The sequence below is a fragment of the Castor canadensis genome, chromosome 7 (assembly GCF_047511655.1).
Source record: "Castor canadensis chromosome 7, mCasCan1.hap1v2, whole genome shotgun sequence".
NCBI lineage: Eukaryota > Metazoa > Chordata > Mammalia > Rodentia > Castoridae > Castor > Castor canadensis.
This window is the reverse complement of record NC_133392.1, coordinates 140,084,376-140,097,432: the sequence shown is the minus strand read 5'-3', so window position 1 is coordinate 140,097,432 and position 13,057 is coordinate 140,084,376. Positions and strand designations below refer to the sequence as shown.

At 41.5% G+C, this 13,057-nt stretch overlaps 1 protein-coding gene across 1 annotated transcript in view; it reads right to left on the bottom strand.

Moving 5' to 3' along the window:
- Positions 1-2,681: 2,681 nt before the first annotated feature.
- Positions 2,682-13,057, bottom strand: part of Snrnp40 (small nuclear ribonucleoprotein U5 subunit 40) — a 31,867-nt gene continuing 21,491 nt past the window's right edge. The window contains exons 7-10 of the mRNA XM_074080732.1: positions 11,160-11,242; positions 10,074-10,135; positions 5,695-5,798; positions 2,682-4,843 (exon numbers count right to left, since the gene is read on the bottom strand). Coding sequence (XP_073936833.1) covers positions 4,794-4,843; positions 5,695-5,798; positions 10,074-10,135; positions 11,160-11,242 — 299 coding nt within the window. The 3' untranslated portion in view covers positions 2,682-4,793. The remainder of the gene's footprint in view (positions 4,844-5,694; positions 5,799-10,073; positions 10,136-11,159; positions 11,243-13,057) is intronic.

The window sequence follows — 13,057 nt, the reverse complement described above, 5'->3', positions numbered from 1 at the left end:
TCCTGGCTGTGGTTATGGCCACGGCCTGCCCCAGCGTTCTCAGGCTTGATTGTACCTAAGGAAGCTTTACAAGCTATTAAGCCTGAGAGTCTGATTTAACTAATCTGGAGTTTTAAAGGCTCCCCAGGTGATTCTAATGTACATTCAAGATGAGACACCTTTAAGGTCCACAGGATGATGATGATCTTGGGCAAGTTACCTCTCTTGCCCCCATGTGAAAATCAGATAAGGACAGTTAATGGATAAACAGGGAAGCTTCTGCAGTACCCCCTAGGGAAAATTAAAGCTGCTGCTTCTCCTTTTTTTCTTTTTTTTGGTGGATTGGGGTTTGAACACTTGCTAGGCAAGTGCTTTAACACTTGAGCCAAGCTGGCCTCTAACATGAGAGCCTCCTGCTTCAGCCTCTGGAGTGGTGGTGGAATTACAGGTGTACACCACCATGCCCAGCATAGGATTTAAGTTTACTGAGCCTACAGAATGATGGTTCTCAAACGTGCTTCCAGAACACCTGGAGGACTTGTCAAAACACAGATTACAGAATTTCTCCCTCCCCTAGTTTCTCTCTCTTTAAAAAAATTTTCTATATGTATATATATTGTGCTGGGAGATCAAACCCCAGTGCCTTGTGAATGCTAGGCAAGAGATTTACTTTCAAATTGCAACCCCAGCTCTCACTCCCCAAGTTTCTGATTCAGGTCTCAGTGGAACTCCAGGATTTGCATTTCTAGCAAGTTGTCAGGTGGTGATGATGCTGCGGGTCTAGGGACCACACTTTGAGAAATCGCTGCTCTAGGGGCTGGGAGCATAGCCCAGTGGTAAGGCGCTTATCCAGTGTGTGAGGCCCTGGTTTCCATCCCCAGCACAGGGTGGGGGTAGGGGATCACGAATGTTAAGGAGGGGTTTCTCAATAGCATCACAATGACTTTTTGAACTAATTCTTTGTATCCAGCTTCTACCCATTAGATGCCTGTAGCAACCCTCTAGGTACCTCCAGACATTGTCAAATGTTCCTTAGGGACAAAATTGCCCTAAGCTAAAGAATGCAAGAGACTAGGTGGGTTATGGAATTGGGTGAGAAAAAAATATTTAAAGTCTAGGAGACTGGTCCCACCCAGGGCTTGATGCAGAGGGAGGCCACTCACGCAGGACTCTTACAGCGAAGGCCACTATGAAATTAGGTCTCAGTAGAGACAGCTGAGGGTAGCCTTGGAGCTGACTGGGCTTTGGATGGCTCCATAGAAACAGAAGCTTCCATGTTAAATTGATCTCCCTCTTTGGGCTGAGGCTCTTGATTTGCTTTTCTTTTCTTTTTTATTGGTGCTAGGGATGGGATGCAGGGCATAGCACATGTTGAACACACTCTACCACTGAGTTACACCTCCATCCACAATCTCTTCAAAAGAGCAATTCTGTTCTAACCCAAATTGTTCCACAGCTGTTCCTTAAGGCTCAACTGGCCCCAACCCCAAACTGCTTAGAGTTCTCTTACTTGTTTCCCTGTCCCAAAATCGAGGCTTTTTCTTTTTTGGCGAGGCTGGGGTGTGAATCAGAGTTTTGTGCTTGCAAAGCAGGTGCTCTTTGCTTGAACCCCACTCCAGTCCATTTTGCTTTGGTTATTTTGGAGATAGGATCTCAATAACTATTTTCTCAGGCTGGCCTCAAACCTCAATCCTTCCTATCTCAGCTACCCAAGTAGCTACAATTACAGGCATGACCTCAAAATATATTAGTAAGCAGCAGACTGTAGGTCCATCAGTGAGAAGCAAATACTTGACAGTTCTGTTGTGAAGTGACTGTCCTTTCTAGCTGCTAACTAGACTGAGCCCCTGGACAAAGTCATTCTTGTCTTTGAAGTTCAGCAGCAGTCTGTTTACTTGGAGCAGTAGACAACCAGATCTGCCTCCCAAGAGGATTCACCCTTGCCTAACTCCAGGAGGCCCTTGAGATTCCATGAGGTCTCTAGGGATTCTCCTCTTACCTGAAAAGGGGTCACTGTCCCTGTACAAGCAGAAGACAGTACCAACCTGTGCTCTGACGGGCCTGTGTTTAACCTCTAGTACCATCAAAAATAAATAAATGAAAAAAGTGGCCTGAAAGTCCACCTCCCTGACAATTCAAAAAAGCCACCCAGTAAATAATTTGGCTCTTTAAAGTGCCAACAGTATTAAGTACTAGAGACTGGAAGTCATAAAGGGAAATTAACTGAACCAGAGATGCCATTACTCATTTGGGAGCAATCTATTTCTCCCCAAGTGAGAAGACAATCCACACCCTCTGGGGATATTTTATGTCCAAATCTTTATTCCCCAGGCTGCGGCTTTTATTCTCTTCAAATCCTAAGTGGCGCGGCTGTTTCCTGCTAATGGCTCCTACCCAGTCTCCTGAAGAAGGCGCTTGAAGCCTGAAGCTGAGGTTAGAGGAAAGCTCTTGCAGTCTCCGATCCTCCTAGACATCGCCCACCTCTCAAGGGACTGGGAGGCTTATAAAAGTGCAATGCAAGCTGGGTGCCAGTGGCTGTAATCCTAGCTAACTGGGAGACTGAGGTCAGGAGGACTGTGGTTTGAGGCCAGCCTGGGCAAACAGTCCGCAAGTCCCCCATCTCCAAAATAACCAGAGCAAAATGGACTGGAGGTGTGGCTCAAGTGGTACAGTGCCTGCTTTTGCAAACTCGAAGTCCTGAGTTCAAAACCCAGTCCCACCAAAAAAAAAAAAAAAAGGCAATGCAATAGCTCAAGCCTTGCTTCATCCCAAGCAAAGAAAGATGAGATAGGTGGAGGCGACTGGACCAATTGAGGCACATGGACCTCATGGAGCTGGTGCTTAAAAGGGATGAGGGTGCCACCTGTGGTAACGTTGAAGAGCAGCTGGTAGGCCATCTTTGCCCATGCCTCTCCTGGTTAAGGGCATAGCCATATATACAATCACAATCACAGCTCAGCCCAGAAATCTGAGACACCATTTCCTCTGGGGATCTCTCAGTACTTTATGTTGAAGGCTCCAAGAAATGAAACCAGCTTCATGTTGTTTAACCCAGTCTCTCCCAGACCTGGTATCTAAGCACAGGAGCTTTCCGCTCAAAGTATGTAACAACCTACCTGGGAAAGAGCATTCTGTGAAGTACAACTTAGAAAGTCTCAACCTAGAGGATGGAGTACCAGAACTTCAAGCTGCTCCCCATCTCTAACCACACTCAAGTTCTTTGGTTCACGAAATATGCTATGCCTCCAAGCTTGTGTTTGTTTCCTGGAATGCGCAAGTTTTTTTTTTTTTGTCCACCTGGCAAGTCCTACTCACTCTCCCAGTCCCCATCCAAGAATAATCACATCATCTGTGAAGCTACCTCATTTCTCCCAGGCACAATAAATCGCTTCCTCCTGTGTTTCCAGTGCACTTTATTCAAACTTCATCTACTTTATTAAAAGGAATTGGTCTGAGAGCTTTACCATGCTGTTGGCTCCTTCATTAACAAGTCAAATAACTCTTTGGCACGTGCTCACTTAAAATTTGAAACAATGGGAAGGAAATTATCCTTTTGTTTTTGTCCTCAGCAACCATGCATGCCACATAAATAGGGTTGGTGTTTGTTGAATGACTATGCCCCAAACCCAGGGTAATATCCTCTATTTTAAGATAAATGTATGATCCAGGTTCATGAACTAAAAGGAGAAAGCTAAGCATGCTCAGAACAGGCTGGAGATGCAAAGACCTCTTTGTTTTGAGATGGAAGATTCAGAAAAGAACATATTCTTCCTCCCAGTGCCAGATGGGATCCACTACTGCCTGTACATGTGCCAGGCCCAGGATACTGAGGATCCAGGGAGGAAGGAACCTGTCTTAGTGGTAGAATGTAAACAGTAGTTTTCTTAGTGTCCCTGTCAGTGAAGGAAATGGCAGACAAACAGAAATATAAAAAGTCTCAAAAAGTGTCATGGGAGGTGCATCAAAGCATCCTCATGTTCCACTTGAGTCAAGTAGGAAGCAGCATTCCGGCCAATGTCATTTCTGCCAGCTGAGACTACTGCCTACTGCAGAAGCACGGAGTGTAGGGACTACTGCTCAGAAGACAGCTTTGAACAGGAGGCAGACCAGACGGGCCCTGTTACTGAGACTGTGTGCCAGTACACAAGACCTGGGTCCTGTAAGACCTATTTATTACCTTTTGGCGGCTCTGATTCTAGTAGAAGAACAATACTTGTTACTGATAAATAATTTCAGTGTTTGCCATTTTCACGGGAGAGAGGAAACCTAAAAACACCTAAAAAGGGATCCCCCTCCCCCAAGCACACAGCCTCTTGGAGTTTAAATGGATTGCATTCCCTGGCCTCATCACGCTCTGCTCTGATCTACAGCAATCAATCCTGAAAGAGAAGACAGCAATAAATCTGATCACAAGGCTTGTGTAAAAAGGCATCTATTTGGCTTTTAATACAAAATGACTCAGAGAAACATAGAAAGAAAATATAATACAAGCCAGTTAACCAGATTAAAAATAAAACGAAATAAAAAATTAAACCAAGGCAAAAACTTATATTTCATTTGTCCCTCTGAAAAAAACCTTTTTTTTTTTTAAAGGGAGAAACCAGTCCCTGAAATCTAGCAGGTGAGGCCATGGGGCTTGTCTTAGTCATCCTGGTGAATGGGGTACAAGTAATTGTTGGAATATGGCCACCACCTCCTGCTTCTTGCAAGCAGCAGTCATCTGACGGGAGGTCAGCCTGGCACCTCTGATGCAGTCAATTATGCAGTCTGAGGCCTCCAGGTCAAGCAGTCTTGGAGTCCTCCATTCCGTATCTTCACTGAATCTCCCCCATGTACAGCCTCTTGTCACTGGAGGCCGAGAGAACTGAGGTGAAAGAGCAGAGGGGAGAACTGGAAACAATGAAGGCTCAAGGAGACAGTGCTTAAGGGCTCTTATGCCGAGAGCCAATTTTGGTATAAAGAGCAATTGGATTTAGCTTGAGTTTCCTCCTCAACACCATCCACATGGAACTGTAGCCTGGCTTTTCAGTCCAAGTCCTCTCAAAACCATGAGGAGGACTATACTATGGGAAGTACGTTATCAGGCTCTAAATCCTGATACCTCTTATGAGTCAAACTCCCAGAAAAAGATCTTCCCAGCCATCCTAGGAAAGAGGAATCACTATCTGTGCCAGTTATTTCATAAATGTGCTTTTGCTTGCTATATTGAACCCTGGAGAAAGTTACAGTTTCTCTTTAGATTTAAGGCCTATTAATTAGATTAGCCAGCAAATAAAAGTTGAGTCACAACTTATATCTACATGTTAAACACTACTCGCACTTATTGTCCTAACTACTCCAGAGACTGAAGCAGAAAGATCACCTAAGCCCAGGAATTCAGGACCAGCCTGGGCAACACAGTAGGACTCCTGTCTCAAAACAAAACAAAATGAAAATAAAACAAAAACAATGAAATATCCCAAACATGCCTATTATTCAAATATAACACTGAAGTATAGATTTGAAGCAAGTGATTGCAAAAGAACTAAAAATAGCCTAACCAACTTTCCTCTTGAGACACAGAGGACAGCGATGGCAAGACTGTCACTGATATCTATAAAGACTGTGTGAATGGAAATTCACATGATACAGATGTCCATTTCTGCCTCAGTCTTCCCACAGCCCTCTGGGTAGATGGTCCCAGTTCCCTTTTCCCAATAGTTAGGAAAGACTTACTGATGGGTTCATCTGGGTGGAAAGCTACTTCATTGATGGAGCCAGCATGGCCAGGTAGCTTATACAGGATTCTCCTGCTGGTGGTGTCCCATACATACACAAACCTGCAAGGTGTCAATGAGACAAAGGGTTCTGATGATAGCAGGTTGTGTCCTGCTATCAGTTATTCATATTGTACAGAACAGTAGTTTTCAGGTTGTGCCATCCCTAGAGTGACTCCATTTTGTAAAGCAGTTTGCTCCATTCTGAGTGCAAGTGCTGAGGTAGAATGGCTTGGTTGTCTGGGCAAGTAGATAAGTACTAGAATGCATCAAACAGAACAACCTTCTGCTATATAGCACAACCACAAGGCACAGATAAGCAACTTAAACAAAAAAATTACCTCTTTTAAACTTTTTTTTTTTTTTTTTGGTGGTACTGGGGTTTGAACTCAGGGTTTACATGCTTGCTACGCAGGTACTCTACTACTTGAGCCACTCCACTAGCCCCTACCTCATATAAGCTTTACCAAATTAAGTCAGAAATATATGGGTTTATCAAAACCAAATCAGAAAAATCAGACTCAAGTTTATCAAACATACAAGATCAGAGTGATGCAACTCTATCACCTGGATCATGTAAAGAGGACCACCTAATACTGGGCTTAGGTGGTACCTAGTGACCCATCTTCAGGCCATTGGTGTATGTGTCATGAACTCCTTACTGTCCTGGGAGCTTCAGTTCAACCCAATCTTCCTGCTGCTGCAGTCTACTCCAGCCTACTTGAACTGCTGTTTGTCCAGGCCCCTGTGCCTTCAATTAGCTCTGACCTTGAACCAGCTCTGTCCCTTGGCAACTCAGTGCCTGAATAGCTTTGACTAATAATACCTTATTTAACCACCTGCAATGACTCTCTGCAGGGCCTCATGCATGCCAGGCAAGCACTCTACCACTAAGCTACATTCCCAGTCCGTAAATTATTATCAATGTTTATAATTAATTGGGATGGAATAAAAGAACCTGTTATTGACAACAATCACAAGTACCAAGTAAAATCCAGAATATTTGGTGATGTAAATTAAAATTGATGCATGTTATCAACTTGTTATTAAATAAATTATACTTGTGGAATGTGCAAAGATACAAATGTGTCCATATTACTAGCAGAGCAAGTATGGTATGATCCCCAGCACTGAAAAAAAAGCCAACCTAGCTCTGATGCAGCATTATACTTTTGGGCTAAACTGCAAATAAAGTGAGTATGGTGCTACAGGCCAGTAATCCCAGGACCAGGGAGACTGAGGCAAGAGAATCATGAGTTTGATGTGAGCTTGGGCTAAACAGTGAGACCTTTTTCACTTGCCCTACCCTCAAAAAGCAAATAATCAAGAGCTTCTTACAGCTCTCATAGGAACTGTGTAAATTCCAAGCAAGACAGACGTGGACTACCATTTCTCCACGCCCCTCAGTTCTGATGCTCATGCTTTCCATGCTGTCTTTTTTCTCTGCCACATACAAATAACTAGACTTCATCAATTCAGCTAAGGTCAGTGTGGCATAGTAAAACTGTATGGACACAAAAGTCTAAAAGACCTGTGTTAGGGCTGGAGGCATGGCTCAAGTGATAGAATGCCTCTCCCGCAAGCACAAAGTCCTGCATTCAAACTCCAGTACTTCAAACAAATGTGAAGCTCAGAGTTCAAACCCCAATACCCACAAAAAAAAAAAAAAAAAAACCCAAAACAAAAACAACAAAAAAACCTGTGTTAATGTGTCAGTGTGGCTATTTACTAGTTAAGTAAACTTTGACCATTATTTAACTTCTGAGTGTCTTTCCTTACTTATAATTATGGACAAAAAAATCAATTTCATAGCTTGTTGAGAAAAATGAGATACTATAGGCAAAGTAGCTGGCACATGGACTTAGTGATGGCTCTTGTTATTATGAGCACATTTATTATGAAGCCAGAACTGCATGAAGTCAACAAGCTAAATTAATCACTCTTGGCCCAGCCTGGCCAGTCTTTCTGTGTCCTTAACAGAATTATCTAGGATTTTAAGTTTGAACATGAGCAGATGATTTGTAAGCAGGAAGGGGAAATTTGCCAAACCCAGGCTCAGCTGAAAAGCAGTTTTCTGAGAAAGAAGATTTCCCAGGCACACAAAATACATCAGAACCCCAGCTCTCCAAGTGTTTACTTCAAGGCCTTACTCTTGATGGCTGCCAATTAGATGCTAAATTTAGATGGGTTCTTTGTCCTCCTCACTTTGGCATGGCAACATTTGGTAGGAACCAAGTTCCTTATGTAACAGAGCTGCTTGCTGAGTTGGCAGTAATTGGGGAGGCAGCCTATGAAATCTGGTCCAGCCCAGCTGGTAGAGAGGCAGGCTTTCCTCAGACCATAGCCAAGCTTCTGCATTGTAAAGGACAGTGGGGAGGAACTGAGTGAAGGGAGGATATTACAAGTTAGAAGGGGCCAATGTCAGAAACAAACTGCTCCTCAGGGGGGGAAAAAAAAAAAAACCTTGTGCAAAAATAATTTAAAAACTTAATAATATAGGAAAGAAACACTATTTCTACTGAAATTACATAAAAATACAATGGTTCTTACTCTATCAGAATGCAAGTTTCCATGGTCTGTTTCTTTCTTTTCTTTAAAAGGATTTATTTAAGTATAACAGAATAAAGTAGAAAGAAGTGGGGGAAAGGAAGAAAAACATTCCTGCTCCCCAAAATGGAAATGGAAGCAAAGATTCAAAATGGTGGTTCATATCTATGCTCTTACACTTTCCCGGGCTAGGGGAATACGTGTGATCAGAAATCTAGCAACTCCAATCGTTAGACAATAGTTTTCCATGGTCTATTTAAGGTCTTAGTTACCTGACAACTGAAAACCTCTTAGAATGCAGCTCACTAAACCACTAAGACTCAAATCATTAATATGTCACTGTTTTACCTAGACAGCACCCCTTCTCCCCTGCCAAAGCCCCCCCAACAAAAACAAACAAACAAACCCAACTGTGACTACTTATTCATTTTTGCTGGCATTAAACTTCTCAGGGGGAAAAAAAAAATAGACTGTGGATTTTTTCCCACAAACAGGTGTGGGACAGACTTTTCTGTGCAGTCTCCAAAGGAAAACCCTGGAGTGTGCTGAAAGCCCCGGTGACCTGGGAATGGCTTCCCTCTTATTGAATGGTGTTTATTTTAGCAGGCTAGGAGAAGAATACCTAAAGGGGACAGGGATGGGATTAAGCTAAAAAAATGTCAAGACAGGTCCTGCTGGAAGTTCAAGTCGGAGTTTGCTATCAGAAGTTCTTGTCTGCACATATGAATAAAAAATATATATATATAAAAAAGTTATTGTTCTTTCCCACCACACATTTGTAGCCCATCAGCTTGGACACCTAGGTATTCCTATTCAACCTGATTCCCTCCCAAGTACAGACCATCAAAGATGTACCAAACACAACAGCATCTGATGGACCAATTCTTTCCCTTATGTTTCTCCTTCAGCACATAATGCCTTGGGTCAGTTTAGAGTCACACTTAAGAAAAACTTAGTCTATTAACTTAGCACAGAGATGGAAAATACCTAGTTCACTTACAATCATGGTAGTTTCTACTGAGCCCAGATCTGCCTCTGAATCACCCTCCATACTGATAGTTGTTACCAAATGCTGGGTTGGTATGTAGGGTAGAATCTGACCATCATGTTTGAGTTAGGAATTCATTCACGTTATTTTTACCAAGTGCTTAGAATATCAAGCACTGACTAGCATTACCCTGAGTTCACAGAGATAACTAAGACTCACTCACTGACCTCTGGGAGCAAATACTTTTTGGGGGTGCACCACTACATATGTCTGACTGTAAGAGGTAATGAATACTAATAAAAGATAGCTGTATGAAAAGTGATGACAGCAAAGAGCTGTAGTTATGCTCAAGAGGCAAGGGACAGAGGTCAAGGAGCGTTCATAAATATAACATAGGGGTGGTTACTATGAAGACATGGGAGTTTGGATAATGGAGACACTTGCAAGGCCAGTGCTCCACCACTTGGGCTTCCCTCGCCCCCTCAAGTGTGTATGATGAACTGAAGGCACGGCAGAAGAATCTGATGAGACTGGAAAGATTATGAATCTGAACTTCACTTTGATGGCAAAGAGAATCCAACAGAAGCAAAGAAATTGTGGATCTTCTGTCTAAAGTGTATCCAGAAGGTAGAAATGATGTGTTTGTCCAACATGGTTTTTAGATCCTTTATCCTGCACATGGCTTCATCTCTGAGTACAGCTATCTCGATGTCTGTTCTACTCTGTACCTACACTTCATGCACTAAGCATGAGAAGACATGCATGGCTACTTCATTCTTGACCTCATACCCAGCAATCCTTACCTGTCCGCTGAGCCAGCTGCTATTTTGCTTCCATCAGGTGACCAAGAACATCTTAGAAGATTCTAAAATGATGAATAAGCAGGAACTCACTGAATATTAACATACCAAATTCCTCTTTGTATACTACAGAATCACTGACTTTATATTTCCTAAGTAGACTTTTAGTTATTCTCCCCAGAAAGATGATCAGCAATTATCTCATATTCTGTGGCTCAAAACAGCATACTCTGTTATTTTATACCACATAAAAACTGTAGAAAATGCTTAATTTACAGTTATTAAGGTTGGAACTGGCAACAAAAACTTGTTCTGCCTATAAACAGTTTTTCTCCATTTATCTTGATCCTCATTAAAGTTTATTGTTTGCCTTGTTTTTTTTGCTTTTATTCTTTTTTTTCCTGTTAATATTGAAGAAAAATAAAAATTAAACCAAACCCAACAATAAATAAGATTTGACTTAAAAGCAAAACATTCTCAATGAACTCGAGGAAAAGCTCCTTCCAATAGAGCTGACCTGGGAACTTGAGGGCTTGAGAAAAATTGTTGTCCCTCAGCACTTGGGCCTCGGTGATTACTGAGGGGATGGATGTGCTCTTAGGGTTCTAACAGCTGGCCACTGGGAGTGTGAGGGAGGACATTTGGGTAACATAATAGTCTGTAACATTGATCCAACAGGGTGGGCCAGGAGTGTCCTGTTGAGAGTTGACTGAAGTTGGAAGTCCTCAGTGTGGGAGCTAGCTTCATTGCTATCTAGCTATGTGACTGCCTTCTCCAATATGCCTCTGCTGGTTTTATCTGTGAGGAAGAGTTTTGAGCCAGGTGTGGTGGTACACGCCTATAATCCAAGCACACAAGAACTTGAGGCATGAAGATCTCAAGTTCCAGGCCAGCCTAGGCTACACAGCATGACCCTGTATCTAAACAAAACAAAACAAAAAAACCACCCCGCAAACAAACCAGTTTTGGTGACAGTTACTAGAACCTATCTCGTTCCTAGCAGAGTGACCCCTCTCTATCCTTAGCATCATCTTAAATGTTTCTTTAAATCAAATGGACAGTAAAACCCCTTTGCTATACAGAACTCACCTTTTCAAAGTTGTGCACATTTCCTTGAAATATCTTCACACATCTCTCTTTTGGGGCAAATGGTCGGACATCCCAAACACGCACTGCAAAACAATACAAACCAACCAGCCAATCAAAACAACTATCAGCCAGAGGCCTCCTGAGAACCCAGCTGAAACTAGTACCATGTAAATGATTAATGCTGTTTCCTGGGTAGAGGAAGTCCAACATGGCATTCCATTACCTGGTAAAGCAAGTTCCTTTTTCTATGGGAATATACTGCAGCAAAGCCCCATTAACTGGGGCTAAAGAACAGAGGAAAGCTGAGGAACTAGGAAGGAAAAATGAGGAACACATTTTTGGGAATTTGAAATAGAATGTGTTTGGGAACAACATATGATTCCTCTGCCAACTCAAGAGTCACATCCATTTAAGCTTTGTAATTTTTAATTTATTTTATTAAATTTTTTATTTATTTTAATGTAATAATTATTAAATAATTTAAAAATTAATAAAATAAAAATGTAAATGATTACTTTTAAGGTAATCAAAATATCACTGACTCTATAAAAACCCAACTTAATATTGACTTTCCCTAGTTTTCCTCATGTGGGAATTCTGACAGTCTAAACTTGAACAAGGTCAAATATAATAAAAAAATACTATACTAATAATCAGAAAACATGAACTTTGTTGTCCTGTCATTCTCCATCCCCCCATGCTAGGGACTGAACTCATGGCCTCATGTATGCTAGGCAAGCATTCTCCCACTGAGTTACATCCCTGGTACCATAAAACGTGAACTTTGATCTAACCGTAGCTCTGTTGTATAAATGGGTTATGTCAAGTAAATAGTGGGATCGTTTGGTTTCCTACTCTGTAAAATTAAGAGAAAAAAAAAAATCACTTTTTTTTTAAATAAGACTATTTTAAGGATAATCATAACATGAAATTCTTCTTAACTATTATTTTAAGTAAGTACATGGGGAAACTCACTGTTCCTCACTACAAAGAATGTTAGAATGGGTATATAATGGAGGGGCGAGTTCAGTGTTCAAGATACACTGTATGCATGTATGGAATTATCATGAAGAAATCCCTTCATATTATTGATGGATGATAATTAAAAAAAAAAAAATAAGAATGCTAGAATTTGCCAAAGGTAAATCCACCAAAGTCAAGATATGCATAGAAACAGCCAGGATAGCTATACCCACTGTAACTGAACACACTTCTACAGAGGAATTTAAGTGATGCCATTTACTTTCATGTGAAAAATACTAACTTGGAGTCACAGGCATAAAAAGGCAAAAATATGCATGAAAATTTGCTATTAAGATGAGAATATACACTCAGAAAATAAAAATGTCCATTCACTCAACATTTATTGAATGCCAGGTTCTGTTTTGGTTACAAAACTTCAGCGAGTGTATTTTATTTATTTATTTTTATTTTTTTGGTGGCACTGCAGTTTGAACTCAGGGTCTCACACTTGCTAGGCAGGCTCTCTATCACTTGAGCCACTCCACGAGCCCAGTGAGTGTATTTTAGCTCCTGATAAGGCTATAAAGTTGTATACCAGGGGCATTTCTAAACTTCCCCAATATTTAGCATATAATCCTCCTTTTTTGCTATAGTAAACCCATCCTTCCACATTAGAATTCAAAAACAAAAAAAGAAAAGGGAACAGTACATGTTTGTGTAAATCCAGACTGCTGAGATGCTTTTGCAGTGGGGAGAAGACATGAAGAAAGAGCACACAGGTCTATGGATTACAGAAACTCAGTGTTCTCTGCAAATGCTTGAGAACTGCCTCAAATATACCACAGATGCTATCTTTCTCTTTAAGCAGCCAGAGTTTCAGGTATCCTGCTTGAATATGCAGCATACCAAAGCTGAAACGGCCCTTAACAGTGAAG